The sequence below is a fragment of the Garra rufa genome, chromosome 2 (assembly GCF_049309525.1).
Source record: "Garra rufa chromosome 2, GarRuf1.0, whole genome shotgun sequence".
NCBI lineage: Eukaryota > Metazoa > Chordata > Actinopteri > Cypriniformes > Cyprinidae > Garra > Garra rufa.
In genome coordinates, this window is record NC_133362.1 from 45,019,524 (window position 1) to 45,034,155 (window position 14,632).

The 14,632-nt window shown below is 42.0% G+C and overlaps 1 protein-coding gene across 1 annotated transcript in view; it reads right to left on the reverse strand.

Moving 5' to 3' along the window:
• Positions 1 to 10,626, reverse strand: part of plpp4 (phospholipid phosphatase 4) — a 296,113-nt gene extending 285,487 nt beyond the window's left edge. The window contains exon 1 of the mRNA XM_073835225.1: positions 10,265 to 10,626. Within this exon, the coding sequence (XP_073691326.1) occupies positions 10,265 to 10,353 (89 nt within the window). The 5' untranslated portion in view covers positions 10,354 to 10,626. The remainder of the gene's footprint in view (positions 1 to 10,264) is intronic.
• Between the last annotated feature and the right edge of the window lie 4,006 nt (positions 10,627 to 14,632).

Genomic DNA, 14,632 nt, shown 5'->3' on the forward strand with positions numbered 1-14,632 from the left:
GGTAACCCGGAAGGAGGGGAGAACCTAGAGGAGACCGCTGCACGGGGACCCCCCCCCATGATCATCGAGGGCGAGGAGGTCTATCGGGTGAATTCGCTCCTGAACTCCCGGCGCCGGAACGGTCGCCTCCAATGCCTGGTCGACTGGGAGGGGTTCGGTCCTGAGGAGAGGTCTTGGATACCTGCCGAGGACATTCTCGACCCTTCCCTAACCGCCGACTTCCACGCCACCTACCCAGATCGGCCAGCTCCCCGTGGAAGAGGAAGACCTCGGCGCCGGGTTCCTCCTCGCGCCAGGAGTCGCTCGCAGGGGGGGGGCTCTGTCACAGAGGCGGTCTCTGTGGTCCCCTCTGACCGCCGCCAGCGGGAACCCTCACCGGACTTTTAACACTACATTTCCCATTAGCCCCGTACCTGCCGCGCTCACTTCCGGTTCCGGGTCCCCCCCGGGTCACTTCCCCCGGCGGCCATTTTAAGGACTGTCGCGTCGGTGTGTTCTCCGCGAAGTTTTGTTTAGTCATGCTGACAATCCTGAGCGTTTTCTCATCGGACTGCCTTTCTGTTACCAATCGGACTGTATATCGACTTTGTGAACGGACTCTGCCTGCCATTTGTCGACCTCTGCCTGTCTCTCGGATTATTCCCTTTGATCGCCGCCTGCCTCGACCTATTGCCTGGACTCTGAACACACTCTCTGTCTTGTCTCCGATATATCAGTCTGCTCCTGTTGACCCCTGCTTGTTTACACTGTCTGATTTAAATAAAACGTTGCAAATGGATCCCACGTCTCCGGATCAATCCATGGCTGCATCACACAAACGCTCTGAACAATACACTACTATTACAATAACTCTAATATGAGTAACATGGTTCTGGCAAGCAAGATGTCAGCATATAGTCACATAACTACTTGAGCCCACCAATAAATAGAATTTATTTGAACACATTTATTCTGCACTTTTTACCGAAACTAGTGTCCCCAATGCAGGTGTGCGATACAATGAACGTTTGGACACCCTGTGGAATCACATTGAATATCTAAACAGAAAACAGAAGGAGGCACAACAATGTCAGATTGATTACACTGCGAGAAGCAGAGTCTAGGAAAATGCTGTCCTAAATGGATGTGTACACTGGCATATCCATTCTTGCAGACCCATTATTCAGTTCTGTTAATGGAACCAAATGTCATTTCCTTAAAATGGAAAGAACGCTTTTTCTCAATTTGCAACCCTACGTGAGCAAACAAAAATGTAATACAAAGTTCAACAATAGGGCAAGTCTATAGTGTGGGCATGGTCTTGGAAAATTGTGCTTGTTTGACTAGAAGTTTGGCTACACAGTTGGCAAGGCACCTTACAAACCAAAATCTTGGTATAAGATTGTATATATTGTTAGTTATCTTTACTTAGTTGCTACACTTACTAGGTTTTATTAAGTTACAGCTAATTTCAACGCAAATAAAACAATTTACTTACTGCTTCAAGTAACAATTACTTAAAATATTCAAGTAGCCACAAAGGAACCAACAACATTAATAAACCAGTGAGTGGCTGCAGTGCACTAATATGTTGCTAATGTGCAAAATAACAACAGAAGAAGAAGAAATGAAAGGTTTTTGAGGTGGGGCAATTTCCTAACAGACTTTTCACTCATTTCCTCCATGTCTGCAGTTATCTTTCTTTCACTAGTTTCCCAAAGTCATCTTGAATGTTGAACTTTCAATACAACTGAAATATTTGAGAGAACATCACATAAGCTGACTTCATAAATTGATGTTGAAAAATCTTTATATACATAAATCATTATATAGCTAATTAGCTGTATTTTACATGTTTACTAATGATTCTTTACTATTTTATTTTTCTTTATAAACACCTTGACAAGCTTTTAATTGGGTTGATACAATCCTTTAACATTTAATATTATTTTAATGTAATATGCTCAAGTCACAGACTTTAACATTCAGAAGGCAAATCACAACAATGGTAACAAAATGTAATTTTGTTTATTTTTATTAACTGTAACAATAACCATTTTGTTTGTTCTTTTTGGTGTGCTACTACTGACACAAGACAGCAAATAAAATTGACAAATAAAAATAACAACAGTAAAACAAAGCAATTGCATAATTTATTCATGCCACAATGAACTCTGGGAGTCAGTGAGTAGCAATACTAAGTCAAGAGTAAACCTAAAGTAAAGAATCAAGTACCCCCTACAGCTCTTTTTTAGTTACTAGAACTCTTGTGTAAGTAAAGTCAACTTACTACATTTTACAGTGTAGTAATAACTGAACTAGTCAGGGAAATTATTGCAAATAACCTCATACCGCTTTTAGTCCTGCAGCCATTCCATCCCTGCCAACGAACACAACCAACAGACTACATTATTGAATAGTATTTTAAATAATACTCAGACTTTATTCATCTATTGTAAAGGCAGTTTGTCATAAAACTTAATTAAGACATCAGCTCATCAGCTAGATTTGTTCAATATTTAAGGATAAGAGCAGAGTTGTATTAAATCTGAATAACTTGTTTTGTGTTTCTGATGTATGTTTTTCTTGAATAACATGTTCCCTTAATAGATGTAGCCATTGTGTAACTGACATTTAGCATTTATTTTTCCAATTCTAATATTGTTTTCTTGGCGATAGCTAGACATGAGTAAATGCATTAAATATTTAAAAGATAAGTTAATTTGAGAGGTATCACCAAGAAGACACAGTACAGGGAGCGCTGGGTTTATAGATTTGAAAAATCTGTTAATTTATTTGTGACATCTGTTTAGTTGAAGAATAAGTGTACATATATCAGAAGTTCCTAGGCCCATCTTGCGTTATGTAATGTGTGTTCTATGTACAGTTTTATACTGAATTAATTGGATATTTGTGTTTGTACTTTAATAAAAGCATTTCTGCAAACTGTTTTCCAGAATTCCTCATCTTTGAGGTCTTTTTCCCATTGTTTAACTGATGCTGCCGTATTGGTATCTATAGATGATATTAAAGTGTATAGTTTCGTAAGAGTCTTTACTGAATTACTGATTGTGTTAATATGTTAACAAATTAGGGGAAGGTTGTGCAATATATTTCCAGTTGTGGTTATAACAGAATTCCTGACTTCCAGATTCCTGAGCAATGGAAGATCAGATCATATTGTTGATCCTTTCTGATGTTTGTTTAGATTTTTTCTCCTTTTTAATAAGATAATGCTGTACATTGTATTCTGTATTGTTAAAAAAGTTACTAGAAGATGTAGAGAATAGCATATTCTATGGCTTTCCAGGGTCCCTCTCTGACTGTCATAGTGGAGAAGGGTTTGCTGCTTTTTTATTGAATCTTGGTGAAATAACAATCAAATGTCCATCAGATAAGGCTGCTAGGACAACTGCCAGATGGTCTTTAGAGGGCAAGAAGAAGACCCCTATTAACAGGATTGAAAAGAACATGACTTTTTTTATTGGTCTTCTAAGGAACTAACTGCCCTTCACCCATCACAAAACTCATTCCTAAATGGCTGCCCTAAAAATGACTTAGGACCTCTCGATGAAGCAATAATGGGATCCAGTTAAAAAACAAAGTGGGGTTACAAAGATCCATCCAAATCCACTCATCACAATTTTTGGAAACCTAAAAATCGATAGACACTGCAACACCTCCACCTCATACTTAATCAGAGAAATACGTATTCCCATTGACAGCTATGTGAAGTTTAACGGTCTACACAAATACAACTGTTAACATACAAATGAATACATACATCTTTTTTCTCTCATTAGCTTTTACTGTAGATCATTGCCAAAGGAATTCTGATGGTTGTTTGGGAAGTGAATAATGCACAGATGAAACTGTTTTAATGACATGCTTTAGACGAGTATATATATATATATATATATATATATATATATATATATGAATTTCACATAGGGAAAGAAAGATGGGCCACACTGTGACAACACCTCTGATGCCAACATCTAATCTCAACACTGAAATAGAAAACCCCCCGACTGCAATCTCCTCCTCATCAGAAAGGGATAAAAGTACCCTTTCAAAAAAGACACCTCAGAGTCTCAAGTCTGTAAGGAGAGAGACATTACAACTAAGTTCTGTGCTGATCAAGTAGGCACATAGGCACATTTGCAATCAGCCAGCAAACCTTCAGGTCTAGTTTCATCCACATATTCCAGATTGCTTTGTTCCAGTCCTTCATACGCAAGGCTGCTGCAACAAATTCCAGCTCGTTTCCCACTGCACTGTTACCCAGAACAACCAGGGGAAGATGTCAACCAGTGAAATAATGGTTTTCAATATAGTAATTTAGAAACGTTGAGTTTAAGAAGTTTGAGAGATGAACCAACTTTAACCTTATAGGGAATGATTTCATAGAGGTCTAAATATTAAATATTAGGTCCATTGCAGCAGAATCAGTCATAAATAGGAATATTCCAGGGTCAGGAAACACATAGTGGCAGAGATGTTCTCTACTCAAGTTTCTCAAGAAAATCAAAGTACTTGTTGTAATGCCAACCCAGCAGAGGGAGCCCTTACCCATGATCTGACTGTTGTTGCTCCCTCTGCGGCCTCGTTGGTTACTTCCTGTTTGGTGGGCATAAAAGGCAGCCATTACCAAACAGACATTGCGAAGTATTGTTTTGCTGTGTGGACTCTACTAAACATTTCTTTTGTTTCATTGCCTTGTTTTTGCCTCGGTTTTGTTTTCATTGTCATAGTCATAGTCATTTTTCCATTGCCATAGTTTTGCCTTGCTTCATTGTTTTGTTTGATTTGCTACTTTGGACTGCCCTTTTGGATTTTGACTCTCACCTGTATTATTGGATTACGCTTTTGTCTTGCCCTGGATGTTCCTGTTTGCTGGTGTTTTGACCCTGCATGTCTTGATTACGATCTGTTAAATAAAGCTAGTGTTTGGATCTTCAAAGCTTCCCTGAGTCCTGCGTTACAGAAATACTTCGCCCACCAAAGATCCAGCGGCTTTTGGAATGCAGATCAAACCATGGACCCAGCATCACGTCTCTTCTGTCTCCGCCAAGGTAATCGGCCTATTGAAGATTATGTTGTGGACTTTTGCGGACTGTGTGATTTGGTGGATTTTAATGACGTGGCTTTAAAGGGAATTTTTTGTAATGGACTTGTGGACTGTTTAAATTTTCTCATGCCAAACAGCAATGGCTCTGCAACCCTTGAGCAATATATTGACTATGCACTCCAGCTGGCTGGTTCACCTTTTACTGTTGGGATTGCAGATGAGGAGCCCCACAATCCCACAGTACCCACACCACCAGAACACGTTCACATTCCCACTATCATGTCTGGTATTGTTCACGTCATGCCTGCCAAGCCAAAGCCTGCTCATGTCGTGTCTGCCAAACCAAAGCCTGCTCAAGTCACGCCAAAGTCTGCTCACATCATGTCTGCCAAGCCAAGGCCTGCTCATGTCCTGTCTGCTGCTTCAAAGCCTGCTCATATCACGTTGACAAAGCCACAGCCTGCTTACATCACATCCACCAAACCACAACCTACTCACATCACGCCATGCCTGCCGCTCCAGGGCCTGCTCGCGCCATGCCTGCCGCTCCAGGGCCTGCTCACGCCATGCCTGCCGCTCCAGGGTCTGCCCACGTCATGCCTGCCGTCCCAAAGCCTGTTCACAAGATGGCCGCCGTCCCAAAGCCTGTTCACAAGATGGCCGCCATTCCAGAGTCTGTTCACAAGTCTGCTCCAGAGGCCTCGTCTGTCCATGAATCTGTCCACGAGTCTGCTCCAGAGGCCTCGTCCGTCCATGAGTCCGCTCCGGAGGCCTCGTCTGTCCACGTGTCCGCTGCGCCAATGCCTCTTATGGAGGCGGCGTCCACGGCGGAACCCCCTGAGGAGGCAGCTCCCGCTGAAGGTTTAGGAGTGTGTTTATGGGAATTTTTGACCATTCTTCCAGAAGTGCATTTGTGAGGTCACACACTGATGTTGGACGAGAAGGCCTGGCTCTCAATCTCCGCTCTAATTCATCCCAAAGGTGTTCTATCGGGTTGAGGTCAGGACTCTGTGCAGGCCAGTCAAGTTCATCCACACCAGACTCTGTCATCCATGTCTTTATGGACCTTGCTTTGTGCAATGGTGCACAGTCATGTTGGAAGAGGATGGGGCCAGCTCCAAACTGTTCCCACAAAGTTGGGAGCATGAAATTGTCCAAATTGTCTTGGTATGCTGAAGCATTCAGAGTTCCTTTCACTGGAACTAAGGGGCCAAGCCCAGCTCCTGTAAAACAACCCCAGACCATAATCCCCTCTTGGCACAATGCAGTCAGACAAGTACCGCTCTCCTGGCAACTGCCAAACCCAGACTCATCCATCAGATTGCCAGATGGAGAAGCGTGATTCATCACTCCAGAGAACATGTCTCCACTGCTCTAGAGTCTAGTGGCAGCATACTTTACACCACTGCATCCGGTGCTTTGCATTGCACTTGGTAATGTATGGCTTGGATGCAGCTGCTCGGCCATAGAAACCCATTCCATGAAGCTCTCTGTGCATTTTTCTTGAGCTAATCTGAAGGCCACATTAAGTTTGGGGGTCTCTAGCGATTGACTGCAGAAAGTTGGCGACCTCTTTGCACTATGCGCCTCAGCATCAGCTGACCCTGCTCCGTCAGTTTACATGGCCTACCACTTCGTGGCTGAGTTGCAGTCATTCCCAAACGCTTCCACGTTCTTATAATACAGCTGACAGTTGACTGTGGAATATTTAGGAGTGAGGAAATTTCACGACTGGACTTGTTGCACATGGCATCCTAGCACAGCTCCATGCTGGAATTCACTGAGCTCCTGAGAGCGTCCCATTTTTTTCACAAATGTTTGTAAAAACATGCCTAGGTGCTTGATTTTATACACCTGTGGCCATGGAAGTGATTGGAACACCTGGTTCCAATTATTTGGATGGGTGAGTGAATACTTTTGGCAATATAGTGTTTATGCAATGTACTCATTCATACCAGCAGAAATATTTTATGGTTTCAATGAGGATTAATTTTTTTTAACTTTGCAAATTTCATCAGACATTTCCCCAAAAGTTTTTATTCTGTCATCATCATTTACTCATTAACACATTTAGGGGTTATATCATTACAAACCTGTATGATTTTCTTTCTGTTTAGAAACACAATAATATTATATATTTTGACAAATTTTCAACTGTTTTGTCTATTAAACTCGTATAAAAATAGTAATATTATATCATTGTGTGAATAATAATAATAACAATAATAATAATAATAATAATAATAATAATAATAATAATAATAAACAGAGACATTTTTTATTAATATCTTCATTTGTATTCCAGAAAAAAAGTAATTACAAGTTTGAAACTGAGGGTGTGTATATAATGACAGAATTTTAATTTTGGGGTGAACTATTCCTTTAAATATTTACATTTACATTTACATTTACATTTAGACATTTAGCAGATGCTTTTATCCAAAGCGACGTACAAAAGAGGACAATGGAATCAAAATCAACAAAAGAGCAATAACATGCAAGTGCTATGACAAGTCTCATTTAGCCTAACACAGTATACATAGCAATGTTTTTTTATTATATAATACATAAAAAAGAAAACAGATAGAATAAAAAAAGAAAAAGCAAGCTAGTGTTAGAAGCCTAAAATACAACAAGAACAGAAAAGCTAGTGTTTTAAGAAAACAAGCAGTAAGTAAATGAATAGATTATAAAAGTCTAAAATATATAAAGTACAAGTTTTTTTTGTGTTTTTTTTTTATAGAATTAGAATAGAGGGTGCTAGAGTTAGAGGGTCAAATAAAGAGACAGAAGAGATGTGTTTTTAGCCAATTCTTGGCTAAGGACTGAGCTGTTCGGATTGAGTTGGTCAGGCCATTCCACCAGAAGGGAAGATTTAATGTGAAAGTCTGTGAAAGTGATTTTGTGCCTCTTTGGGATGGCACAATAACGTGCTGTTCACTTGCAGAACACAAGCTTCTAAAGAGCACATAAGTCTTAAGTAATGAGTTTAGGTAAAGGGGTGCAGAGTCAGTGGACATTTTGTAGGCAAACATTAATGCCTTGAATTTTATGCGAGCAGCTTTTGGTAGCCAGTGCAAATTGATGAAGAGAGGTGTGACATGCGTTCTTTTCGGCTCATTAAAACTTAATCTTGCAGCAGCATTCTGGATTAATTGTAAAGGTTTGTAGAACTGGCTGGAAGACCAGCCAAAAGAGCATTGCAATAGTCCAGCCTGGCCAGAACAAGAACTTGAACAATGAGTTGTGAAGAATATTCCGAGATATATGCTTTAATATGCTTACTTGCGCTTAAAAAAAAAACATTTATTTTCACTATGGACATCATATCTTGTGATCAGCATTCAGAAGGCATGCCGTCGCCTGATGCATGTTATCTCGGGGCACATCAAATCTGGGCCAGGTCATGCAATTGCTGACAGGCAGGAGATGTTGTGCTTGGAGGCCAGCTTTTCTAGTCACAGACTCATATTGTAAAGACAATGGATTTGGATTCTTGTTCCAGCAGACAACACCTGGCAGTTACAAAATAATCAAGTGCCAGAAAAGAGAGCAGATATTGTAGATGTGCTAACATTTACTAGGTTACACATCAAAAATGCAACAATCAGACCTGAATATCAGTACACCACAGTAATAACTTGAAGAAATGAGAGTGGCACTTGCTACAAAGATAGTTTTGTGAGTTGTTGTCAGGGCATTGCTTTGCAGTTGCTAAGGTGGTTTGAGTAGTTATGTTGCTAGTGTGTTCTAGGTGGTTACTGTCTCAAGTCACATGACTTTCTGGTTTCTTAGAGATGAGGTTTTTCCTTCTTTTTTTTTGATCTTCAAGGTATCATTTATAGCACAAATGTTGCAGGATGAGTCATGAGTAGTAATAGTGATGTTTGCTTTAGTAAACACTACTGGCAATCAGCATCAACATCAGGCAGCCAGGCTGCTCTTTATTCAACCCCGAAACATTTGCCCTTTTTTTCTGTTCTTTCTGGGTATTGTTATATTTCTGTTTAACGTTTCTTTGTTCAAGACAGAATTAAGTTCCCAGTTCTAACTGTACAAATAAGGGTGACCTAAGCCTAGATATCCTCTGGTATTAGACATCACATTTACCTCTTCAAATTGCAACATCCCAATTAATTTCACGAGGCATGCACACATTGCTTAGGCTTATCTGCAGCTATTTCAATTAAACCATGGAATAAACTGAAAAATATAGCTGATCATATTTCTGTGAGCAGCCAGTACTGTTCTAGGGACTGAAAATGATGTAGCATGACATGAGATTAGGCCATTTACCCAAAAGATTAATGAAACTACAGCAAATCAGGCATTATTTTTTAAACAGCTCACCCAAATTATCTCATTTTATTATCGCCAACATATTATAACAGTAAGTCATCTTAATAGGACATCAGCTCAGGACAGTAGTAACACAGCCTAATTAAATAAAAAAGGTTGCTTATATATTTCACAAATCCTTGAATTAAGAACCCCAACAACCTGTCCCTGTACACAAAGCACAAGACTGTCTCTTGCTATAGACAGAATTTCTCATCTTGTTCTTTCTGCGGGTTATGTTGGTGCTTGCCTTTGTACAGTGCATTTCAGGAAATCTCCTTGGTAACACTTGAAGTCTGCATGTAGGCATTATAATGATTTCATAATCTTGGAATATAAATTGTAATCCCTTAGATGGTTGCATGTTTATAAATATTTGTAATCAGTATTATAACACTTTTTAAATGAATAAATACTGTATGTTATAACTGTGGGTATATATTTTTTTTACCATAACAGCTTATAAGGTGCATTATAAGGTTTTATTAATGCATTAAGAATGCTTTAATCGATTAAATTATATACAATCTGCATGTAAAGTGTTACCCTCTTCTATCATCTTCTTCGCCTTGGTTATTCAAGATAGCCTACATTTGATAAAAACTTTGAAGCAGACGATCAATCGGATATACCACTGAGTAAAGAAAACAAGTATTACATCTCAATATCAAAATATTTATGCTGCGGTATATACAATTTTAATATGATTTGTTTACAATTATACCAGTTTAATTGAATGGATGTCTTGGTTATCTAAGCCACGTTATTAACGCTTCATATTTTTCACTATATATTGCACATCTTGCATATGACATTGCATTATAATGTGAACGCATGAATACTTGTCAGGCAAATAAATGCAGGTAGCCTACTTACACAAAAACTCCAAAGAGCAGCACTCTTATGGCAATCTCCAGAGCCAGATCACGCACGTATTTCCTTCGGTCTGGGGGAGACATCTTCATGTTGTTCACACAATCGAATTTTGACTGAAAGAAACCAAAAGCAGAAACCAGAGAAGTCGGTGGTAGTCCAATATTGTCCTAAATTCGCGACACACTTCGGCGTCTGGCACCTGCAGCTGCCTGTCGCTTTGTGTTCATTTGAAAAATCCCCGGTACTGCTGAAATGCCCCTTGTTGCACTACAGTTGTAGTATGTAGGCTACAGTACGGAAGTTCTATTCCTTTTGAGGGTGTAGACGATTCCTGTAGTGCAATAAGAGATCGCTGACGCGTCTGTGAGCTGGACCGAACCAGACAACAGCATCTAAACCAGGTGATGCTCTCTGATGAAAGTGTCTGAGATGAAGTGCGCTCCCTCTCTCTCTCGCTCTCTCTCTATCTCTCTCTCTCTCTCTCTCTCTCTCTCTCTCTCTCTCATTACCATGGCTAATGATTTTTTCGTTCCACTCCTTTAGATTTTCAAATATTTTTTCGAGTCTCTAGACAGTTAGTGTACCATGGACCTGTGGCAATACCATTCTAGTGATGATCTCTGATGGCAGTAGCTACTGAAGTATACCGTATTCGGGAAATTTCAGTGCTCCGTATTTATTCTTTCACAATAATGCATAAATTAAACAGTATTATGCATTAAAATGTGCATTGATACACACAAAACAAAAAAGCAAGAACTTTTATCGTTAGAAAAATATTAGAAAAAAAGTGTCCTGATTAGACTGGCCAGATTATATATCAAATTTTATTGCATTCTTTCCCTATTTCAATATCATTTAGACTACCAAGGTACTTTTTTTTTTTTTTTTTTTTTTTTTTTTTTTTTTGCCAGTATCCTTGTTATTCATATCCATATAGGCTAGTAAGTAGTAAATAGCAATTTTATTTTTGGTGAGGCTTAGGGTAAAATTGAATGGGCACTTTTAATGAGGGTTCCTCACTACCCTATCCACCTTATTTTTCCCGTAAGAGTGGGCGCAGCCATTTGTAAATGTAATGTGTCTGGCTTCAGGCTTCAGTATGTGTGATATTGAGCATGCACGAAGCTGAAGATCAATAATAATGTCTTTAATGAGATGCAAACAGGTAATTCTAACAACAGGTAGTTCCACAGATGGGCAAACACAACCTTGAGAATGGATGTCAAACATAGAACTGGAAGGAACTTATAAAGGGTTGATAATGAGAATGACATTAACTAATTAAGACTTGAGGAGGACAGGAACAGGAACACCATAAATGGGCACAAAAGGGAAAAACCAACACAAACAGTCCGATTGGGTGTGACACTGGTGTCCTTTGCTTCCAGCTATTTTCAGCTGTACAAAACACCTCGTTTTGCTGCTTGATATTGCAAACTGGTGTGTCTTACCATATTATTTTAATGTATTATCTTAATTATATGAACACATTGATTTGTAGTGTAAACAGTTTTACCTTTTACTACACTTTGTTATTCTTCTCGTTATTTCCCTACTTGTATAAAAACAACCAGTACTGTATAAGGGATTACTGGTCCCACTTTATGCTAGGTGTCACAGTTCTGTCTGTCTTGTCATTGGTTTTTCCCATTTGTCTTCCCCCCGTTGATCTGTCATTTGGTTTAGCCCTTCGTCATTGTGATTCCCTGCACCTGTCCTTGTAATTATTAGTCATCTGTGTCACCTGTGTTTGTTAATTAGTCTGTCTTTAAAAGTCTGTCTTTGATTTCAGTTCCCTGTCGGTCCTTCTGTGAAATAGATGTGTGTGTATGTTCCTGCCTTGTTCCTGCCTTGTTCCACTTGGAGATTTATATTAAATATATTGTATTTTGTATATATCGTCTATCGTCTCGTCTAATCCTGCACGCACCCCTGACATAAGGACCGACCAAGTACAGTTTACCCGGCACCTCTCCCTGCGTTTATTTTTCCGTTTTTTGTATCAGTGTTTTATTTTTTATTTTTTCTTCCTCATGGATGACCCCAATGTCTTCATCATCCTCCTGAAGCAGGGGAACCGCTCTCTCGAGGACCACACCAGAGACTTCATGATCCTCGCTCCATCTACGCACTACCCGGACAGCTACTTGTGCACGTTCTTCCGTAATGGACTTAATAACACCATCAAGGAGCAGCTGTCCGGGGAGGGTCCTCGAGAGAGCCTTGCCGGATACATCGAGTGGGTGCGTCAGCCCCACTCACAACCCAGAGAGCAGCCAATCATCGCCCCGACATGCAGAGCGGGAACCCGAGCGCACCGCGGATGAGGGACTAGAGCCGCGAGCGACAGAGCCAGAGCCCTCTCTGGCTGATCAGGTGCGTGAGCCGGATTCTACATCTGCGACGGTGGATTGCGACGTGGAGCAGATGAGGGAAATGGAGAGCCCTGCCCACTGCAACTCCGCTGGGGGTGAGCTGGACAACTCTGGGGACCTTATTGACTTTTCCGAAGTTTTGGATTATAAATCGTTTGACTTAAAAGACTTTGTCACTGAGCCACTGACTGGCATGAACTTCCCTCCCACCCGCCCTCTTCTATCTGAATCTGCCTGGTCCCCGCTGGTTCCGCCCAGCCGTCCTGAGTCCCCGCTGGTTCCGCCCAGCCGTCCTGAGTCCCCGCTGGTTCCGCCCAGCTGTCCAGAGAACCGGAGTTCATCAGTCAGTCCCCTTGCTCACCCTCAGCCCACCATCTCTGCAGTGGGCTCGCCGCAGGGATGCCAGCTTACATCGGTGGCATGGCTGGAGGATCCCTCAGCTCCGCCTCCAGCCTACGAGTCCAGATCTCCACCTCGGCCCTCCGACCCTGCGGCTCCACCACGGCTCTCGACGCCCTCCTCTCCACCGTCGCCCGTCGGCCCACCAGCTCCACCGGGCTCCATCGTCCTTCCGGCTCCGCCTTGGTCAGTCGTCGACCATCCGCCGCCTCGGGACTCCACTCCTCTGGCTTCGCCTTGTCCCTCTGTCCCTCCGGCTCTGTCAGGCTCCTCCTTCCCGTCAGCATCGCCTTCGTCCTCTGTCGCTCCGGCTCCGCCGCGGACCTCCGGATCTCCGCCTCCGCCTCGGCCGCCAGAGCCTCCTGTTCCGCCTTGGCCCTCCGGATCCGCGGTGTCGCCCTGGATCTTCGGCTCTCCATCTCCGCTTTGGGTTCCTCTGCCAGCTGCTCTGCCTCTGTCGGTCGGCCCCACGGAGTCGGCGGTCCTTCCGCCACCATGGCTCCTCCCTCCGTCGGCTCCTCCGTGGGCCGTCATCCTGGCTGCGATCTGGGTCCTGCTCTCCTGCTTCAGGTCCCTCCTGTGTCTTCCCTGGCTCCTCCCTCCGTCGTCGCCCCCATGGACTGTCTTTTGTGTCACCTGGACTTTTGTTCTGGTCCTCCTCCGGGGGTTGCGTCCTCCGCCGGAGCCCCCTCCCTCATTGACTCTGGTTTCCTGGTTTTCCGCCCCTCTTGTTTTTTCGTTTTTTTTTCCACGGCGCGAGGATGCGCCTTTCCGGAGGGGGGCGTAATGTCACAGTTCTGTCTGTCTTGTCATTGGTTTTTCCCATTTGTCTTCCCCCCGTTGATCTGTCATTTTGGTTTAGCCCTTCGTCATTGTGATTCCCTGCACCTGTCCTTGTAATTATTAGTCATCTGTGTCACCTGTGTTTGTTAATTAGTCTGTCTTTGATTTCAGTTCCCTGTCGGTCCTTCTGTGAAATAGATGTGTGTGTATGTTCCTGCCTTGTTCCTGCCTTGTTCCACTTGGAGATTTATATTAAATATATTGTATTTTGTATATATCGTCTCGTCTAATCCTGCACGCACCCCTGACACTAGGTGTCTTTAAATGCAATGTACTTTATAATAATATAATGAATTGTTAAGTACAATGTACCTAATTCATGTTGAATTGCAAAACACTTATTAAGGTGGGACACAGGTAAGGCTTGAAGTAGGTTTGGTGGTCTGTGGCTTGTACCATGTGTCAGAGTTCTACCACAGCAAGATCCACCAGCCCCGCCCCCTGAAGACACACATACACGTTCACTGTCACCTGATTACTAATTACTCACCTGGATCCAATCAGCTCCCCTTTATATACCCGGACTAAATCATTCCTCGTTGTCTGATCTACCGATCACACCCCTGCATGCTCTTCCCGTGGACTCTATGGTTTCCTGGTTCCACTGTGGGATTTACTTACCTGAACGCTGGACATCTCAGATAAGAACTATCACCTCTATACCTGCTTCAATATACTTACCAAACCTGTTAATAAACTTACCTTTTATCTTATACACTCACCTCCGTCTCTGCCTCCCTCTGTGCTG